This window comes from Camellia sinensis, chromosome 14, assembly GCF_055761805.1.
Source record: "Camellia sinensis isolate YWXY chromosome 14, ASM5576180v1, whole genome shotgun sequence".
NCBI classification, from domain to species: domain Eukaryota; kingdom Viridiplantae; phylum Streptophyta; class Magnoliopsida; order Ericales; family Theaceae; genus Camellia; species Camellia sinensis.
Genome location: NC_138974.1, coordinates 60,106,561 through 60,126,633, shown reverse-complemented (window position 1 = coordinate 60,126,633; position 20,073 = coordinate 60,106,561). Strand labels below are relative to the sequence as shown.

At 36.1% G+C, this 20,073-nt stretch overlaps 1 protein-coding gene across 7 annotated transcripts; it reads right to left on the bottom strand.

The window, feature by feature from the left end:
- Positions 1 to 254: 254 nt before the first annotated feature.
- On the bottom strand, positions 255 to 19,812 carry LOC114256463 (HEAT/U-box domain-containing protein). 7 transcript variants are annotated; one of them, XM_082907006.1, is made up of 18 exons: positions 19,411 to 19,812; positions 19,180 to 19,291; positions 18,755 to 18,817; positions 17,396 to 17,473; positions 14,945 to 15,036; positions 13,779 to 13,881; positions 12,572 to 12,724; positions 10,149 to 10,813; positions 9,580 to 10,069; positions 7,851 to 8,377; positions 6,376 to 7,108; positions 4,781 to 5,462; positions 3,316 to 4,481; positions 2,785 to 3,243; positions 2,114 to 2,344; positions 1,162 to 1,614; positions 717 to 782; positions 255 to 468 (listed from the first exon to the last, which is right to left on the bottom strand). In XM_082907006.1, the coding sequence occupies exons 1-16, from the start codon at positions 19,464 to 19,466 to the stop codon at positions 1,387 to 1,389; spliced, it is 5,838 nt and encodes a 1,945-aa protein (XP_082763132.1). In that variant the 5' UTR covers positions 19,467 to 19,812; the 3' UTR covers positions 255 to 468; positions 717 to 782; positions 1,162 to 1,386. The 7 variants fall into 7 exon arrangements, with proteins under 7 accessions (XP_082763132.1, XP_028051908.2, XP_082763131.1 ...); XM_028196107.2 differs by having other exon boundaries at positions 3,316 to 4,358; XM_082907005.1 differs by lacking the exon at positions 717 to 782.
- Between the last annotated feature and the right edge of the window lie 261 nt (positions 19,813 to 20,073).

Genomic DNA, 20,073 nt, shown 5'->3' with positions numbered 1-20,073 from the left:
AACGATAGTATTTGGGCACACAATTGCAAAGCATTTTTATGTTAAAAAAAACCCATCAAGTCTTGCATCAAAATGCTATAAAAAAGAAAAAGAGAAGAATAATGTTCTTCTATCTTTGTGTGTGTGCGTGTGTGCAGGGTTTTAGGGTGTGATAGGGGGAGGAACGGAAAGAACTTGGGTTTAATAGGATTCCTGTGGTTCAAATTTTAAGCCAAAAAAAAAGAAACCAAAACCAAAAACAAATGGAAACCAAATTTCCAAAAAATTGTACATTTCTATATATACTAACTCAAAATTTCCAAAATAGTTCTCACCGACCCCTTCTGAAAGAGAAAATCAGAAATTATGAAAACAAATAAATGTTCTCTACGGAGTTTTTTCGCAAACTGTTAGTCCATCACAACTTTACAGCATAGCATAGGGATCACTATGTCACCTAAATCCAGTGTGCTTGCAGAAGCAGTTTATCTGCACACCAAAAAATAAAAAAAAAAGAGCATAAAACAAGCGTTAAAAAACAACACAGAAAAATGGACCAAAAGGTTTTATTGAAAATGAAAACACAACACTTCTTCTTTTGCGGGACTTGATGGCTGGCCTGGTTGGTTGCACACCCCCAACCCCCTCCCTTTCCTCTACACCCTCCTCCCCTGAGGTTTAGTCTAACACATTGATGTTCTTGTATTTCTAAAGAAAAAATAAAAAAATTAACCTACTTTTGAGGAAGCTCAAAACAACAAACCACACTTCTAGAATGCTTCCAAGAACACACCCATGCCCACCTAGTAGAAAGAATGATCATGAGATTAAATTTTGAACCATGATTAGAATCAAAATAAAAAGATTCTAAGAGTTTCGAACTCAAAACACCAGAGCAAACCCAAATCCCAGTATACTAAAAGATCCAAGATTTAGAACTTCAGGTTTTTGTTTGACTAGGAGCCTTGGCCAGGACTGAATTGGATACAAGATGGAAATTCAAAACCTCAAGGGAGTCATTTTGAAGATTATTACATCAAAATTTGCTTATATCTTGAAAGAGCAAAGTTAGGAGGCAAATGATGAAATGCAGTCAAGAAATTTGAAGCATATTTATTTGCAACACTCAAGACATTAAAACACAATAAATAAGTCATACATATAGGGCGGGTGTGAGCTCACCATTTGACAGGACTCTCTAAGCACTCGCCATAAGCTTGACTGTCAGCCACCAACAAGATCAGCACAGCAGGTAACTTTTCCAATTAAATCAACTTTGCCTTCTTTTGTACAGAGAATTCATATTACAGGTGGACGAGCAAAATCAACAAAGACCATTACTCACTGAATCTCGAGTCCCCAATATAATCTAAAAGAATATTATGCTTCATATGTGTTTGTTTAAGGTCAAAATGGTGACTGGCACAATGGGCAAGTTGATTTGTGAGAAGTTGAGAACCACTTGTAGAGGCAAGCAGAATGGAACTTGTGCTTGCAAGTCTTGCAAGCTAGGCGTGGAAGGCTGTGGTTGGTAGTGTGGATCACACTGTAACAGATAGGGCATTCCTCAACACCTTCAAATTCCTTGTCAAAATTGCTCTTCCAGATTCGTATTGCTTCAGCTAAGGCTCCATTCTGCATCACATAAGTAAGGCAAATAAACTATCTGCTTCTGGAAATGGTACAAACAAGCGTCCGAAGTGGGAATAAGCCAACAAATAGGCTCAAATAAATTGTAGGAAAAGATATACAAAAGGGTGCAGACAATAAAGATGACACTAAGAAACCATTTGATGTTGCAACCAAGTGCACGCATGTGTCTTCAACAAAGCACATTATTGTATATTTCAAATTGTTAGAAACATTCTAATTTCAGTTTCAGCCTATTTCCCCCTCACATCAATCAAAATTCAACTTACTTGCAATAAAACCCTTTTTCTACGTAACTGTTCTCCTTAAAGCATGTTCTTATTTAATTTTCTACAGAAGTTGAACAATTGAAACATGAGCAATGCCCGCTTGCACAAACCGAATACCCAATTAGAAATGCATGTTGTTCTGTCCACATCACTAAAATTTGATCACATAAATTGATGAATATGATGCATAACCAACTAACATATGTAGGAAGTACCTGACTACGGACAAATGACAGCATTGACATCAACCATTTCCTTTGCTTCACTTCGCTAATGCCAAGGCTCCTAGGACAATCAACATCCACAGCACGCAATGGATAAGATGCAGGAAGACGAATTACTAAATCCATTCCAGTTTCATCCTTTGTATAGGTAGCAACAACCTCATTGGCTGACTTGCTCACACTAACTGAGAAATTTTCATCAGCAAAGCTAGCTTTCTTGATCTGCAGTAAGAACAAAATTATTATAGAGCAAAATTATAATAGAGCTCTGTCCTAAAAAATTCATGAAATCGGAACAAGTATGACTTTGCCATCCAACAGTTTGGTGTCTCAAGCATGATAAAGTATGGAATAGGCAATTAGTGTGCCTGCAAGTTCAATGATAACTAACATAGAAAGACAAACAGATCACTCTCAACAACTTGCGGGGAAGAGAGAACCTAATAGGATTCTAAAATTTTCTTGAAAATCACTTTTTTCGTAAAGCTACAAGTCTGATTCCACTCATCCAAAGGAAGTCTGAGAGACGCATTGAGAGGATTTAAGCATTGATTACTTCCGAAAGAAATGTAGATTCAATTATAGAATTATAGAAAATTAAACTTTCAAGACACAGTTCTAAAGACAATGGAACCTAAAAGTCTAAGTCAAAGTAAACACACCTGAGATAGTTCATTTGTGATTAGAGGTGGGCTACACCATACTTTCGTAAAATACTCAATTGCTGATGACATAGAACGGTCACGTATATCACTAAACCACCCTCGAACATAAGCAGGAAGAATATGAAGCATCAAACCAAATATTGCACCAGCAAGTGAAGCCATTTTCTCTGGTCCAACAGGCCAAAGTGACTCCACACAAAACAAAACTGAACTGCTTCTGATGGCTTGTGTTGCTGCAGCTGCAGCCTCTGATAACACAGCAGGAAGTTCTACATCTTTCTTCTTCAAGCTATGTGCCAAGCACAAATCCAATGGAATGTGCTGGAACAGGCAATCCAATATTGCTGAATTAGCATGCTCTTGTATATGTTGAACCAATCTTTCCCTAGCAGGTGATGATGGTGGGAAGGATTGTAGACGTGATAACAACAAAGACCAAGCAAGAAAGACATTCACCTGTAGATTTAAAATAGATCAGTCTATGATAGCAACCATCACATCTTAATGGGGAAGAAAGTTCGCACTTACACGTTGTGGTGCCACCAGGCCCATTTCAAGAATCTCATATGGAAAATTTTCAAGCATGCAAGAAATTTCCTCCCTCAAATGAACATCTTCTTCTGAAGACAAATCAAGACGATCGGAATCCTGGTCACCAGTGGTATCTCCATCCAAGGAACATGCAGTGTCTTCTCTAAGGATAGACAAGTTTGAAACAGGTTCAGATGAAAGAATAGCATATGCAGCAAACTGCAAACCAGGAAGTGGTTCGGAGGAAAAAAGGATTGCATACAAAGAGCTGATGGTCCCTTTGCTTAGCCCCCAAAGTTCAACTGATTTCACAGCTTTGTCTCTAGCATATGCAGAAGACTTTATAACACTTGAAGCAACCAACTCCCAAAAGTGAGGATGATCAAGCCTGGTTGATGCTACAATAAGTGAAGCCTCGTAGCAACAGGAACCTGCAATGGCCTCAGCAGCACCAGTGGAAAAGAATAAGCGAAGAATACCTTCTAGAATCCGATCTTTGATTAGATCCCATTTCTCAGTTCTCAAGGGATTCAAATTATCAGCATCTTCTTCCTTTTGTAATGCAACGACTCCACAAAATAGAGAAAAAGCAGCAAGGGCATTAGTAGCAATCTTTATAGGGTAAGGGTTTAACTCTGAAACAGTATGCCTGAGCTTAGTTACTGCAACTTCAGAGTTATTAGACGTAGAGCTGTTTGTTATGGCTTCGTTAGCATTTTCAGCTACTTCTTCCATCATCACCACCGCTGATTCAATCCACAATCTCAACCGATAGACCACAAACTCCCAATCTTCTTCATTAAATTCCTTCCAGCAATACCCAACTGAAACTACAATTAGATTTGATAATAACATCTGCACTGCTGGCAGCTTGTTATTTGCAGCTGTTGACACAGAACCATGTCTCTGCTTACGAAATAATTCAAGTAAAAGTTCCCTCTCCATGGGGCCGATATCTCTCTCTGGTTTTAACCCTTGTATTCCTGCTATTGCACTTAGTGGGTAACAAGATATAATCAGCTGTAACCAATCTTCCATCTCTGCAAAGGGGATGGGGGTGGGGCTGCAATAAGTCAGATTACAGCAACAGCAGGATTTTGAAGAAGATGAACAAGGAAGAGGGTCTTCCTCTTTATGCTCCAAACTAAAAATATACCTTAAGCCTAAAAATAAAGAAGAAAAAGTTAAAACCCGAGAAACATTCATCATTCAGTTCCTTTTGCACCTCGCAATATGGATTTTATTCTGATAAGTACCTTCTAACATGCAAATCACTAACATGACAATAGACGGATAGTAGAAATGCGTATTGCTCTTCGGCAAACTAGAGCCCCCTATGTATCAGGGACTGACCAGTGGTATTCTGAAACTAAAAAATGTTGTCCTAGGGACAAGTATTCAGCATATCACCATAGCAGCGCAAAATGAATTTACTTTATAAAAAAAAAAAATATTCATTTACCTTCTCCAGTTTGCCATGTGTTTGAAGGTGGGAATAACAGAGTTTTTTGCAGCCAGTCCTTTATAGTATCATGTTGAACATCTCGATTGGATTCATCACATCCAATGCTCAATGGCCTAACAAGGACACTCATAACTAAAGGAAGAATCCTCAAACAATTCAAGTTAATTGCTTCACCAATGAAAAGTTTGTTTACAAGTAATTTAAAAAGTAATATAGCTTTGTCCATTTCCCATATATTGTCTTCAAATAGAGTAAGAAGTAAAGATGCAAGTGCTCTTAAGAAGGATTCTTCAACACTCCCTATTTCATCATATGAAACAGGCCAGACATAGGAAAGGCTCAGTCTACCACTAACTCCATGAACAAGAGCACCATCAAGCAAAATGTTAACAATAGAGTCTAACAAACTTTCCTCACGAGAATAATTCCCATTCTTCCCATATGAACTCAGTAAAGGTAAGAAAGAGCTCAAAGCACTGCCACCATGCCATTTCCATGTGCATAATATTTCAGCAGCAAGCCAGGCTCGAGAATAATCAGATTGAGAGGTAATCAGTTCTTTTGTTGCTTCCTCAGTTGAAGATGGAGTAAGTGAAACAGAACCAGCAACAACCATGTCAATCCCAATCTTAGATACAAGCTCATCAATTACAGCAACAAGTATGTGATTCCTGGATGCCTACACAGTAATCATTTGGAATTTATAAGTTGTCCATACCCTGAGTCCTATTATATAACAATATATGATTCATATAAATTCAGAACAAAACTTGAGAAGAAACAAATAAGGATTCTTTCATGGCTACAGTGACTAGTCCTGAAAATGCAGGATTTCCAGGTAAGAAAGGGGCACAGGTGTAGGCCATAGATAATAAGATTTTTATTTATTTATTTATTTATTTCCAACAAGATTAAAAAAGAAGAAACTTGAAGATACATGCGAGAATTTTTTCAATGTAGTTAAAAAAACTGCATGGAAACAAGACGAGTTCTTTAGCTTCACATTCTGCACCCTGGCCCTAGGTTTTCTACCCATTTAGGCCGTAACTTTTAAATATATATTTCATTCCTTCAATTGCCTTTCATGTACTTGAAGATGAGCAAAGTGGTTCAGGACACGGCACTATATTCATACAAGTGACAGCCAAGACAAGACAGAGGCAGCATTAGGCAGCGACAAGGAATCCTCTCGTTTGAGTAGAATCTGTGCTTTGGTGGGCACCAGGCACGCAGCAAGAAGTTGCCCCATGGTTGCAAAAGAGAACAAGGGAAGTCTCCTCTTATTAAAATACTTCCAAAATATATTCCCAATGCTTTGGTAACCAAAAAAAAAATGTGAACTTCCTTAATTCATGATTCATAAGAGAAAAAATGCCTCAATCAATGATTAGTAAGAGGAAATAGGGAGGACAATGCATTAAACGAATGCAGGAAGTGATAGCTTCATAATTACACAGGAACTGATCAAAGCATGCCCATGTCCTATTGCATAGACCAATAATGTAAGAACAAGATTATCATAGTAAACTTTTATAGCATACCTGTCTAATCAGAAAATGTCAGCAAGAATAAATATCAAACAAAGCACTTACATTAATGGAAATGTTTTCTGTCTTCAAGGTGGCTGATCTTTCTCCTGTAGAGAAATCTGGTAAGATCCACAAAGGCCAGGAATCACTCTTGCTCAAAAACTGGTCTAACAGTTCTTGTTCCTCAAATTGATCCTGACAGAGACATCCAAGAACTTCAAGCATCCAAAGGCAGCACAAAGATGTTACTTTATTAGTATCAAATTCATCCTCCTTGAATATGGCAAACCTAATAGACTGAACCAAAATACTTCCCAAACTGTTCCGATTGTTTCCATTGAGGCTTTTAAAGAATTGACTACTTATCTTGCTACGAAAATCATGCACAGATGCAGAACAATCCAACCTGTCCTTCATTTTTCTAGTACTTTCACCATCAAGTGCATCATCAGACACTATGGCCATGCTATATTCCCAGTCAATGAGAAAAATTGCAGCTAAAGTACTTCGGACTAACCAACTTTCATCTTCAATAGTCTTTAAGCAAAATAAGCTTCCATCAAGTACTTCAAGTGCAAAATGAGCCATTTCAGGCACAGGCACGGAATGTTCAATTCTTAGCACAGAATCATTTGCCTCAGCAATTAATAAAGAACATGCATCTCTGATCCAGGTAAAAGTAGAATCCATTGTGAAGGTTACTAACTTTTTGCAGAACTCTTTAAAGATAAGGATCTTAGCATTTCTAGACACAAAAGAAGTTTGATCATCTTCTGTTGAGCCACCAAGAACAGCTCTGTTTTAATAGATATGACAAATGTCAGCATTTGAAACCATAAAAATATGACAGTATGCAACTACCAAAGTAAATACTCAAGCAAGCTTCTAGTGAAAAAAAATAAATAAATAAAGAAAAAAAAGAGAGCAGCATTTCAGAATGCAATTCTGATGGTCACAGAAATGATTAATCACGATTGCTTATCAAAAAGAAATTATTAGTCTTGATAGATACACGTATCCCAATTGAATAATTCTTAGGTATATAAACCCACTTTAGGCTGGTTGGTTGCCTCATATCTTGTAAGAGAGAGAACCAGAAAATTGGCAAACTGGCCTTGTTTGGGAATTGATAGTTGCTTTTTTATGAGGTGAAAAAAAGAAAATGTGTTTGGGAATGGCTTTTTTTAGTTGTATTGAAAACCGTGAATTACCGAGATGTTTGACCTTTTTTAGTGGCTTTTGGCTTTTTAACTTTTTTAGTGACTTTCAGGCTTCTTGGTCTTTTTTGGCTTTTTGGCTATTTTTTTGGCTTTTTGGCTATTTTAGCCAAAGAGCCAGGTTGCCAAACAGGGCCACCTGTCAGGATGCCTACTAAGCAGTATGTTGGTAATTAGGTGGAATCGAGAAAAACATCAAGGCAAAGGACAATTCAAAAGAGCATGGATCAATAAGTAACATAGATAGATGGAAGTGCAATCCAATATTTGCAAGGTATAAATGACTAAAATGCATGTTATCAAAATTTTATATTTGCATACCGCAGGAACCGAGCATCAGAACTCCTGAAGGAAGACAAAGAACGGGCAATAGAAACAGCAGATGAATCTAGAAGTTCATGATGCCAGTGGTCTGAGTGGGAGCCTTGCTGATGATCAAGTCCTACTCCCACCTTTCTCTTTATAATTTCCACTCTTGCTTTCTCTATGAGCATTCCCAAGACAAGTATGTGGTTGGGGTCTGGGGTCTCAGGCCCCACTCCAAAACGTTCTGGATCAGTTGCATATGTGATAATACAATGCCATTGTTCTGAAAAGCTTTCATTATCAAGTAACACAAGCAAGAGATCAAGTCGAGCATTGGTGGAAGAACCATTTCCTTGCAGGCAACAAGGTACAAATATTTCCTTGTACAGCTGCAGAAACTGCTCTGAATCCAATTCTCTGTTCAATTCATCAGAAAGACTACGAAAGAAAGTGCTATCATTGCAGACGAGTTCTCCAACTATCTTGCGTGGACCAAATACCGACACTGCAACCGATGCAAGTCTCACAATATCTGGCGAATCCTGTCAAAAACATCAAATACAACAATTAAGATAGTAGTACAGGAAGAAAATAAATACACATTAAAAATTGTCAACTGAAAAACTTCAAGCACAGTAATTTATCATTGCATTTCTTAATGCAGATATGAAGGCAGAACCTTATATACTCCTTTTCATTCTATGAAGCACGGGTATGGATACGTGTACTGATGATACTAGTACGATACGGGTACGTCGATACAGTAAAATCCAAAAAAAGTGGAGTACAGGTACGGCTTGGTACGCTTGTAAAAAAATATTTATTTTTAATTTAGAGTAATGTAAAAATTAATTAAATGGTTTAATTTGTTAAGATTTAACCTATAATTAACATTTAATGCCAAAAGTAAAAGTATAAATCAAAATTAAATGTCAATATATTAATTAACTTACAAACCATAGTTTAATTTTAAAAAAATGCTAAGTATAAAACTAAAAATAAAAAAGAAGTCTAGTGAAAGGAGTTTCATCTCTGCAGTAGAAGAAAATATTGTTTCAACTGAGGTACGGTGCCGTTTGGGTATATAGTAGGTATGTCTGGGTACGCCAAAAATTAAGAAAAGAAAATGTGGGTACGTGTTTCGTGTACCCGGCACGTATGCAGAAGTACCATACAAGGTACCATACGCCAGTAAGTACCCGGTACAGGTACAGCATGTTTTTCGAAGTACCCATGCTTCATAGTTTTCATTAAACCAAAATATATAGTACGACTAGCCATTAGAACAACTGCAATATTTTACATTAATGAAATGAAATGAAATGTTAAACTATAAAACTAATACATTAGTTCTCCATATTGTACTTTAGCTTCAGACCTTTTGATGCTCTAGCTGTGCATTACTGTATATGTCACCTACGGCTACAGACAACAATCCTTCTCTGTGAACAGAAGACACCAATACAAAAATGATACATCCCAAAACATAAGGAATTCTACGCTTCGTGAAGCTTATCAAAACATCCAAATAATCTTATGTACGTTGTATATATTTATAAAAATAAAAACTAAAAAAACTAACATAGAAAACAAAGTAATGAATAAGATAAAGATTTTTATTTTAAAAGGGGTTACAGAGGTTGTGTGTCACCTAAATATTATGTATTAGCCATTGTGTAAAACATGCCTGACAAGTTACAACCACGATGAGAGTCTAACAAAAGATGCACAACAGTTAACTTACAAGTGTTTTTATCAATGGGAATGACTTTGCCAACATTGGTCCCACCATATTAACCAAAGGCCATTTTTCACCTTTCTGCACTGCATGTTGCCCTAGTAATAACAAAAATTTGATGACCAGTTCTATAAACTCCGAAGAACTTTCTGTGTTCTCTGTTTGCTGAAATATCTCAAAGCAATTCTCTTGAAATTCTGTGCAAAAAGTCAAGAGCAGATCAAGGTCCCGTGAATAAACCCCTGAAAGGATCTCAATGATGCATTTCCCCAACTCTTGCACGTAATCCATTGGATACTTGATCTTGAGTGTTTCCACTGTTTCCTCGTGAAAAGGCCGAACATTAATCTCAGATGGATCCCTCATTTGCCCAGAGGAGACTCTATCCTGTTCTTTTGAGTTGATTGGTAGATAGTCGTGCCACAGAAGCTTCAGAAGGATCTTGTCAATGAGAGTAACTTGTAAAGAATGAATGGCATCTGCTCCAACACAATATCTGGTGTGCAAACAATAAGAAAATGTATATTAGGGCCAAACAGATAGGAGGGTAAAAGACAAGTTCAATGAACTCCAACCTTGAAGCATTTTGCAAACTCCAAAGAAAACATTCTCTAAATGCCCGGAAAAATACTAGTCGATCAGCATTTAAGGAATGTGACGGGTTTCTTCCAGCCCAAAAGTTTTGGAAAAAATCAAGGAAGAACTTCTCCGCCACTATTGCCTTAGGAGGGATAGCATCTAGAAATAGAACTAAAGCTGGATAAGAAACTTGCTGAGATCCAAAGCACCCATTCCTAAGAAAATGCCAGAACCGATTTAGCAGGGATTTTTGAACATTGAAGGTGGTCCAACTGTCGGGAAATCTTTTGGAAAATAGCAACATAGTCTCCCACATTGATGAATGGCAAGCTGGATCCTTTTCCTGGAAAGAACCAAGAATTGCTGTGGCGAGAGTTTTCATGTTTCCTTCATTGAAAGCATGAGGAATGTTTTTAATGAAACTCCTTAGCATCGAATATGTAGCTGATCGAATAGCAGGGCTTTGGGACTTAAGAAAATCAAGGAAGTATTTATGTGCAGAGAACAACTTCTCTGCATAAGCAATGGCTGTGGTCCGTGCTTTTGAAGCTTTATCATTATTGGTCTCAGCAGCTGTATTTTCAAAACCAGGTTTTCCAAATTGCAAGTCCATCAAAACATCAAGGAAAGTGGCCAATGCCAGCAATGATGAAGAAACCACCTGTAACACAGAGAATCAAGACAAAAAAAAAATCTAGGAATTAAAACAAGAATGGTCAGACACCATATTTGAAAGTACCTCTCCCACATCCAACAACTTATTGCAAGACACTGGTCTAACATCCATACACAAAAGGTGAAAAAAGAGAGAATGAAAAAAGAAAACTTTAGGAATGTTCTCTTAGGAGAACATAAGCATCCAAATATGTTAAATTTGTTATGTTTCCTGAGTGTCTACGATGCTATAAAGAATCCTCCTCCCAAGGGGCACTCAGTTTTGTACTTTATATAAGATCTTTGATGAGTCAATGACAATCAAGCTTAATGGCAAAGTTCTCCATGACAGTGCTGCCCCCAGTGACAAGGAAACTCAAAAATAGAAATGTCTTGACAGGTTCAAATAAACATGTTTCTCTGAATCATTGAATTCAGGTCAAAAAATCCACTTAAAAGGAAATCATTTCATAATGGCAAGGCTCCATGGAGCATGGATACTTCGAAAAACATGTCATACCTATACCAGATACTTACCGAGTACTAATATTTCGTATGATACTTCTGCATACGTACCAGGTACATGAAACATATACTCAATTTTTTTTTTCTTAATTTTTGGCATACCTAGACGTACCTAGAATATACCTAAGCCGTACCTATTTTCTTCTAATACAAAGGTAAAATCAATTCCATTGGACTTCTTTTTTATTTTTATTTTTATGCTTAGCATGATTTTAAAATTAAACTATTGTTTGTAAGCTATTTAACAGAGTAATGCTAGAGACTCCAAAAATTCTACCAAATGTCTCACATGGGTGTGAGACCCACACAATGTGGGTCTCACACCCATGTGAGACATTTGGTAGAATGTTTGGTAGAATTTTTGAGGTCTCTAGAAGAGCTCGTAGTGTAAGTAAAATCCACCAACTACATCATACTTGACAGAATCAAGACCCATTGACAGCGAGAGAAGATTCAGGTGCTCCATCTCTTCCATTAAGATTTCTTTTGGAAAAAACTGAAGCCTGTGGGTTTTCTTCCTCATATGATGCTAGCAACAAACAGCTCAGAATTTTCTAATCAATAGTGAAGTTTATAAAAATAGACCAACAAGCTTTGCTTTAAAGAAGCACCTCATGTCATATACCTTCCCTGATTCCCCTGTGCTTACCTCAAAACAAACATTATTGATGATGCTGTCCAAGCCTCTTACTCAGGGAGATCCCAAGGTCAAACATCCCAAGTTTCTCATTAAAAAGTAAAACCACTAGGTAATGAACCTCCAGTTCCATTTACAAGATCTGTATTCACAGAAAGAAGATAAAACCAGTATTTTTTTTTTTTTTTGGTAAGCATGCAGTTTTTGGCCAGGTTTCTTTTAATTATATATATATATATATATTTTTTTATGCCAGTATTTCTAACAGTCTTCATGAAGTAGAATTATGTTAAACAATGTCTTCATAGAGTAGATTACATTAACTAATTAACGACCTACCTTACCTTGAAGAGTAATGTAAGAATAAAGATACTCAATGAAACTGAAACTAGTAATTATACAAGATAAGTTGCAAAACACAAATGGGCAAGACATAATCATCCAGTCAAGTGACAAGTTTCATTATTTCTTCGTGAACATGTTGCATATTCTTGCAAAAAATAACAGAAACTCACGCTCCTTATTAACCAAACAAATTTTAAAACAAAATATAAATAAGCAATGATATATATGAGAAAGTTATCTTGATCCCATATAAAATACCTGCCGGTGTATTTCTTCCAATTCATCCAAAGCAACTGCCTTGTCAGACATACTCTTTGGAGTGAGATTCAGATTTTCTTCTAAATAAATAAATATCTCAGTCGTGCACAAAATTAAGGCATCTAGTCTTTTCTCCTGTGCTGGAAAGGCTGCCTGTTAATTTAACAATAAGATTGCCTTTTATTAGTTGAGGTGCGCATAAGCTGGCCTGGACACCCGATTATCAAAAAAATAATAATACTAATAAGATTGCCACAGTGAACATAGCTTCAAATAAACAACTGTTTGAGAAAGTTAAATGAAAAAGGGGTAGCAACATGGGAACTTTGCTTGAAAATAGAATAAAAATTTGCTAACAAGAACAATATAGCTATAAGCAAAACAATAGATATTGAACAATCTTGTACCTAAAAAAAAGGATGCTTGGAAAAGTTAGGAAACTTAAATTAATGTAAATGTTGGCATACTCAGACACTAAGTTTATAATAAACTGGAAGAAATGATAAACATATACATAAACCACCCACAATGAAAAACAAACTATGTCCAATGACCAGCATCCACAAGAAAGTTCTTCAGAATTATAACAACTTCCTACAACTTCAACAATATTGAAGTATTAAGAGAGAGAGAGAGAGAGAGACAGACACAGACACAGACACAGACACAGACACAGACACAGAGAAAGAAGTAGCACTACCAAAGATCTAAACTGTTTATATATATATAGATAAATGCATGTATTATTCATCGCAACTGAATGGCCTTGTGAACCAGTGTCATCCAAACCGGCCTGGTTTAGATGGTCAGACTTATAAACTGGGGCAGAAGCGAACACACAAAAGTGGTCTCTTCTTTGCCTCACCAAAACCGGTTACAAGTTAATATTTATTCCAACTATTGGTGCAAACCAAGTTTACCATGAAGTAATGATGACAAATTCCCAACTTCATCCACCAGTAACTTCTGCCCAATCCCAAATTGACAACATACTTTCCTTAGCCGGTTGGACATGGACCAAGTTCCACAGCACACTAATTTCTTCTGTTCATCATATCTTTAAATTCTCATAAATTTTCTTAGCTTAAACATTGTGCAAGATCTTGAGATTTCCATAGTGACATCAAGACGGCAGGTTAGTTTTGCAAATTAATTCCCATGAAATGATTCACAACAGTTGCACAACTAAACATAAACAAAAATGAACCTGCAACGACCGCTTAGCAGCTTGAGAAACTTCAGAAGCTGGATCAAACTGAGAAAACCACCATGGTCCCATCAGAGACTTCAGATGCGGGGCTAAGTCTCTCCTGTGGAGAGAGAGAGAGAGAGAGAAATCAACAGACATATTCTAAGGGAATTTTGTGAAGAGTGAGTAAAAAGACACATTACTTGCAATCAATATGGAAGTATTTCAACAGCTATGTGTAAACATTATAAACTTGCAACAAAGAGATTGTCAGACTGATAATAATCAAAGGCATGACACCCTAGCTGCAGAAATATGAAATTCTAGAACCTGCTGCATGGATCAGTCATAGTTTTCCATCCATGCTTGTTTTCTTAAAAAAATTACTTCCTCTCTTGCACTTAAATCAAATAAAGTATGCTTTCCATAAAGCCTAGAATCCATTACACCATGTCAGTCACACTAATGCAAGATGTTGGGAGGGCAGTGCTGAACATAGACCTAATCATTGGCATTATTTGCACAAAATGGTAATGCTCATAAAACTACATGCCCAGCTTGATTGCTAGAGCTGTTACCACTGCACCAAGTAATGGTCCCTTGTTCTCATCAAGTAACTTAAATCTGGACCAAATGGTTCGCAATCACCCAATTTATCCACAAGCTACTAAGCATAATGCTAAGAAACTTGAAACCCCTACATGTGGAATCCAAAATCTGTCCCCTGAAAAGGGGATCGATAATGATTGTAAAGGAAATAGAAAAGTCCATGAGAAAGATAAAGAGTAAAAGGTTGGAAAATCTATAGATTTAACAAGCATGCTATCACTGGAATGGAATCTAGTTATTCTAAATGAACTGGTACCTATACCTTTATAGGCTCCTGTTGCTGGCTGTAGTCGTGGGAGGTGGGGGCTCTACCCAAAAGCATGCAACAACACAATCAACAGTTGAGCCCACCCACTCTACTTTCATTGCGTGTGTGTGTGTGTGTTGATTGGTATTATCGATGTCAACATAATTAGCATCCACAAGAATCAGTTATAAATGTCTTCCCCTTCTATTGTGGATTTTAAACTAACACACTAACTTTAGAAAACAGCTAGCAGATATGAATCACAGCAAAAAAAAAAAAAGGCAAAAAAATCGAGCCCAACTTCAATAAAACTTCAAAAAGATAATACCTGACAGCGGCAACAAGAAGAGTCATTGTGTCATGAGTAGCTCGCCGAACCTCTCTATTGTAGTCCAACAACAGCCTTTTATATTCAAATGCCTAAGCAAAAACATAAATAAAAGGCAGGAAACTATGAGTCACCAATCAGTGAAAGTAATCATACATCCAAGAACAAGTCTTAGCTCAGCATATAACACAAACCACAACATCAATAACTATCATCCAATGTGTTCAGGCAGAAGTGATGATAATTGAGAGTCCAAAATCCAACCCTTGCAGAAGTTATTAATATTTTATTTTTTTCACTTTATACTATCTGAAAACTGTGGATGGCTGGTGGCGAGTTGGCTAAGGAATGCCCTCTGGAATAGTAAGGGGTGGTTTGGGATGATCTAAATAAATCCACTTTTTGACTTTTTGTGAAATATGGGTTGGGTATGAGTTGGGTTTGAAGTGATGTGGTAGAGAGGTGGTGTGACTTAAATAAGATGATGTGACTTAAATAGGATAGTGACTTTTTGACTTTTTTAGAGTACTCCAAACAAGGCCTAAGTACTGAGATGGCTGGAGACCACTGGAGGTGGGAGAAGAGAGAGCCAAGGCAGCCTTAGGAAAGAAATCAAGATGGTGGTAATAGAGAGCTTTGTATGCCAGAGAGTAAGGAGAGGCCTCGAGGGACGTCTCATATGTGGACAATTGATAGACATGATACAGCCCTTTCGGTTGTGTCAAAGTGGCTCAGCGGCAGATATGATACAGCCATCAAGATATCACATATTTTGGTCAAGGTCCCACCTCTCTATAAAACAGGGACCATTATCTTTTAGAAATTAAGCACTTCATTTTGTTTTCATGATAATACCGTTTTGTCTCGTTTTGTCTTCATGAAAGCAAGCAAATAAAAGAAACTGTAATACTCAACATTTTGTCTTCATGATAGTACCATTATCTTTTAGCAATTACACACTTCACAACAACTATATAATGGACCATTGATATGTGAGAATCGCAATGAAAACTCATATCAATTACAAATGGCATAATCACAGGGGTCCATACACTTATTGCAGGGGTAAATGGAGGAAAAAATTTAGGGTTAACTGATGATTAAGTGCTTTAGTTGAAGGTGTTATTTTTGTAATTTCTCATTTTCAGACTTGATTGACAAACTGTATTTTTTTTTCCTTTATAATTTTCTCAGTTCAAGACTTAATTGCTAGAATCTCTCTCTCTCTCTCTCTCTCTCTCTCTCTCTCTCTCACATAATCAGCCACACCAATGAGCCTACGAAAGCATAATTATCAAAACCACACAGCTCCATTTTGGTAGCCAGTTTGGTTGACCCCAACTAAGTGGCAAACTCTAAAATATAACAGGGTTAAAACAAAGCCAATAGGCATACTGATTGACCAACACCAACCAGTGAAATTGCAAGTTGACTTTTGTTGACCCCATCTTCAGTTGTTACATCTTTATATCCAACTTTGGCCTCCATATCATGACTGCTTCAGCAGGTAAATGGCCACTTCAATAGGAAAAAATGCGTACTGCTCACCATTGTTATTAGAATCGTACAATTCACAATTTGATACGAGTTTCAACAAAAACGATTCAAATCATTCTATTGAATCAAAAATTGAGTGAATCATACGATTCAATTTACGATTCATTGCAATTCACTATGATTCATTGCGATTCAATTTTATTTTTATTTTTCTTTACATAATACATGAAACAAAGTTATTTTTGCCAAACTATGAAAATATATAGAAGAGATTAATTAGTTATATTGATATATGAGATTTTATACGTATATACATATATATAATTTAGTCATACTGATAATTTACCTTATTTTAAACATTTCATGTATTTTTATATGTATATAAATACATAGAATTATATATCATATTAAATAAAATGAATCTTACGATTCACAATTCACTATTTTAGCAAAACGATTCACTATTCAATTCACGATTTGACAACAATGCTGATCACTTTTAAAGAGCATGAGATGCTTATGAAAGGCTATTTCAACTATAGCTATACAAAATATCACTTGAAAGCACTAGAAAGCAATAGAAAGAGCATGATCATAACATGCATTCCTTAAGCAGCTGGCATGGTTATTAAAATCGCGATCCGGATAGTAGGATTGTACTACATTGCTAAAATGATCCAGATCATTGTAGGATTGGTGTTATAATAGGATCACAAGTAGGATCGTGTAGGAACATATGGGATAGTGCAAAATCGTAAGTAGGATCGTAGATTTTGTGATTTTTCATCTTATTTTTAATATGTATCATTCTAATTTGTATTTTTATCTTGTTTTTAATAGAAAGTAGGATCTTATGATCCTCGATCCAATCCATGAGACCCTCTCACCGATCCTACCTAGGATCCCGATTTTAACAATCTTGGCAGCAGATGAATCAAGAACAAAAAAGCATACCCATTGTGGAATGATTGGTACTATTTCCTTGCTGGATTTTTGCTTGAAAAGTGTAGACAAAGATGCCAAAGCTTTAAGCTGTAAAAGAAGAAAAGTCAATGAGCTTTTTAACTAAGAATAAAACACTTGCAAATTAAATATGGTTGAACATGAAGATGAAATGCACCAATTATATGAAACAATAGAGATAGATATAGAGACCCAAACAAACAAAAAAGGTCCCAAGAATCACAACAAAACCAGACAAACACAAGCAAAAATGCAAAAATACCAAAATAATAATAATAATAAATCACACTAACACCCCTTGAGCTTCTTGACAATTATGTCCACCCAATCAGGATTCTAAAATAAAATTGCACCCCATCAAAGTTGTCCGGTTGATGGAAGTTAAATGGAATTACACTATGCAATGTTGCAATATGTTAATTCAAACAACATTAGCATCTATTCCTCTTTTCTCTCTCTTTATCTTGCTCTATCATAACGGCCACACCAACACCCCAAAAGAAAGAGAAAAGGAACCATCACAAACCCACAAACACCAACAAATGGTAGTCTCTCACCAACTGCCGCCACAACCATGTTACTATATCTCTCCCCTCTCTCTCTCTCTCTCTCTCTCTCTCTCTCTCTCTCTCTATTTTACAATGCAATTTTCTTGACTAACAGGATATCCAATCTCTCTTTTTTTCTTTTCTTTTTTTTGTTCTTTTTGTCTTTTTTTATTTTATTTTTTATGTTAAGGAGACTCAAACTTAAATTTCTTTATTGAGTGAACGTTACCTAAGCCGTTGGGGGAATATTTTTTTTATTGGCACCGGGGTGTCCAAATCAAAGCTTGACTAATCCGTAGGGATGCACAGGTTCTCGGCAAGGAGTTTCCCCAATTATGACACACCACCATGGCTGCCATGCCTTCCGATAGTCTATGAATCTATAACAGTAGTTTGGTAAAATGCATACAATCTCTTAAGGTCATATTCAGTAAACAAGGCTCCTGGTTATAGTAAGATCCAGGAGAGATGGCACATGTATGCAGTCTCACCCACCTTTTTTTTTTTTTTTTTTTTGTGTGGAGAGGTTAATTCTCGTGACTTAAACCCAATGAAATATAAAAAGGCTGCATTGATATCTTATTCTTTATTTTTATTTTATTTATATTTGAATAAGATATACTGAATTTTTTCTTTACCATTAACATGAAAAAATTTAGCTTAGACTCAACCCACCACAAGAGAGAGATGGAAAATCAGTCATAAAGCAACTCATAAACACTCTTTTCTTAACTAACCAAACTTCTACAAAAGTTGATACAAAAATAATAATAATAATCATTACATGTAACTGTACTGTTACCTTGGTGGTTGGATCCTTCCTGGCAAGCCTCTTCAAGTGCTGTGCAACTTCACCATCAATATCCTGCAATGCCAAGACCACTGAAAGATCAATAGAAACAATAAACAAACAAGACATCATTGCATAAACAGTACGATTCCATCTCGGACTCCAATCAACAAGCCAATAAGACACTAAACTCTTTTTTTTTTTTTTCTTCTTCTTGCAAATTCTTGAATTAGGACAATGGGCAAAAAATTTACCCAGCTGAATTGAGAATAACATAGTAGTGTTTTCAAGGTTTTTAACTGTTTCGCAAACAATTAAAACACAAATAAATAAATAAATAAGCATTAAATTTTGAAACCCATTAATGAAGCAATCAAAGTTATAAACTTTCTCTAATGGTGAATTAAAGATTGAAATAAACTGAGAGAAAGAATTACCAAAAAGGGGACAGAATCATCGGTTGAGAGAGCCGAATCGACCCGCGAACTACCCACAAAACCCCCGAATCCAACGGCTGTAGAACCCGACGGCACGAGCGAAGCAGCCAGACTTGAAATTTTTTTTTAAAAACACAATAATAATAATAATAATAATGATTTCATTAAAAGTAGAATTCAAAAATTAAAGAGAAACAGAAAAATTGGAAAGAGAAGAAGAATTGATTTTACCTGCTGCTGGAGGGACGTGCCTTGCTTCTGTTTCCATCTCCTTTCTGTCTCCCCATTGATATGCTTACTTATTTATTCACTCAAAAACTCTGCATGTTCTTTCTATTCTATCTATCAATCAGAATACCTAAAACTCTGAGATTCTTCTATTCTGTTGAGTTGAGTTTGGCCCCAAACTGGGATTTTTATTTTTATTTTTATTTTTATTTTTTTGGCTTGTTCTCTCTGAAAAAGTTGAGAAAACCCTTTGTTAAGGCCTGTATAGGGCCGAGCCGGTTCGTCCTGGCGGAGTCAGCCGCCTTCCCTATTCGATTTACGGCCGACAAAGCTCGGTCTCGTAAAAATAGCAGGGGAGAAAATTACAAATATGTTCATTTGTAACGGAGTATAAATGAAATGTTTCGGGAGTGTAATTGTCATTTACATGATTTTTTTTTTTCAATTTTTCATCTGTGTGTAATTCTCCAAAATAGTAAGACTTAAAAGTGTCGCCGTAAAATATTAAATTAAAAATATATATAATTTTACTTCTCACATAATTATAAATTGACATAAAAAAATTATAGGTTAAATTATAAATATATCATCCAAGATTACTTAAAATATGAATTAGTTTTTGTGTTTTAGAAAATTATAAATATCTCCCTATTTGAATTTTTTATT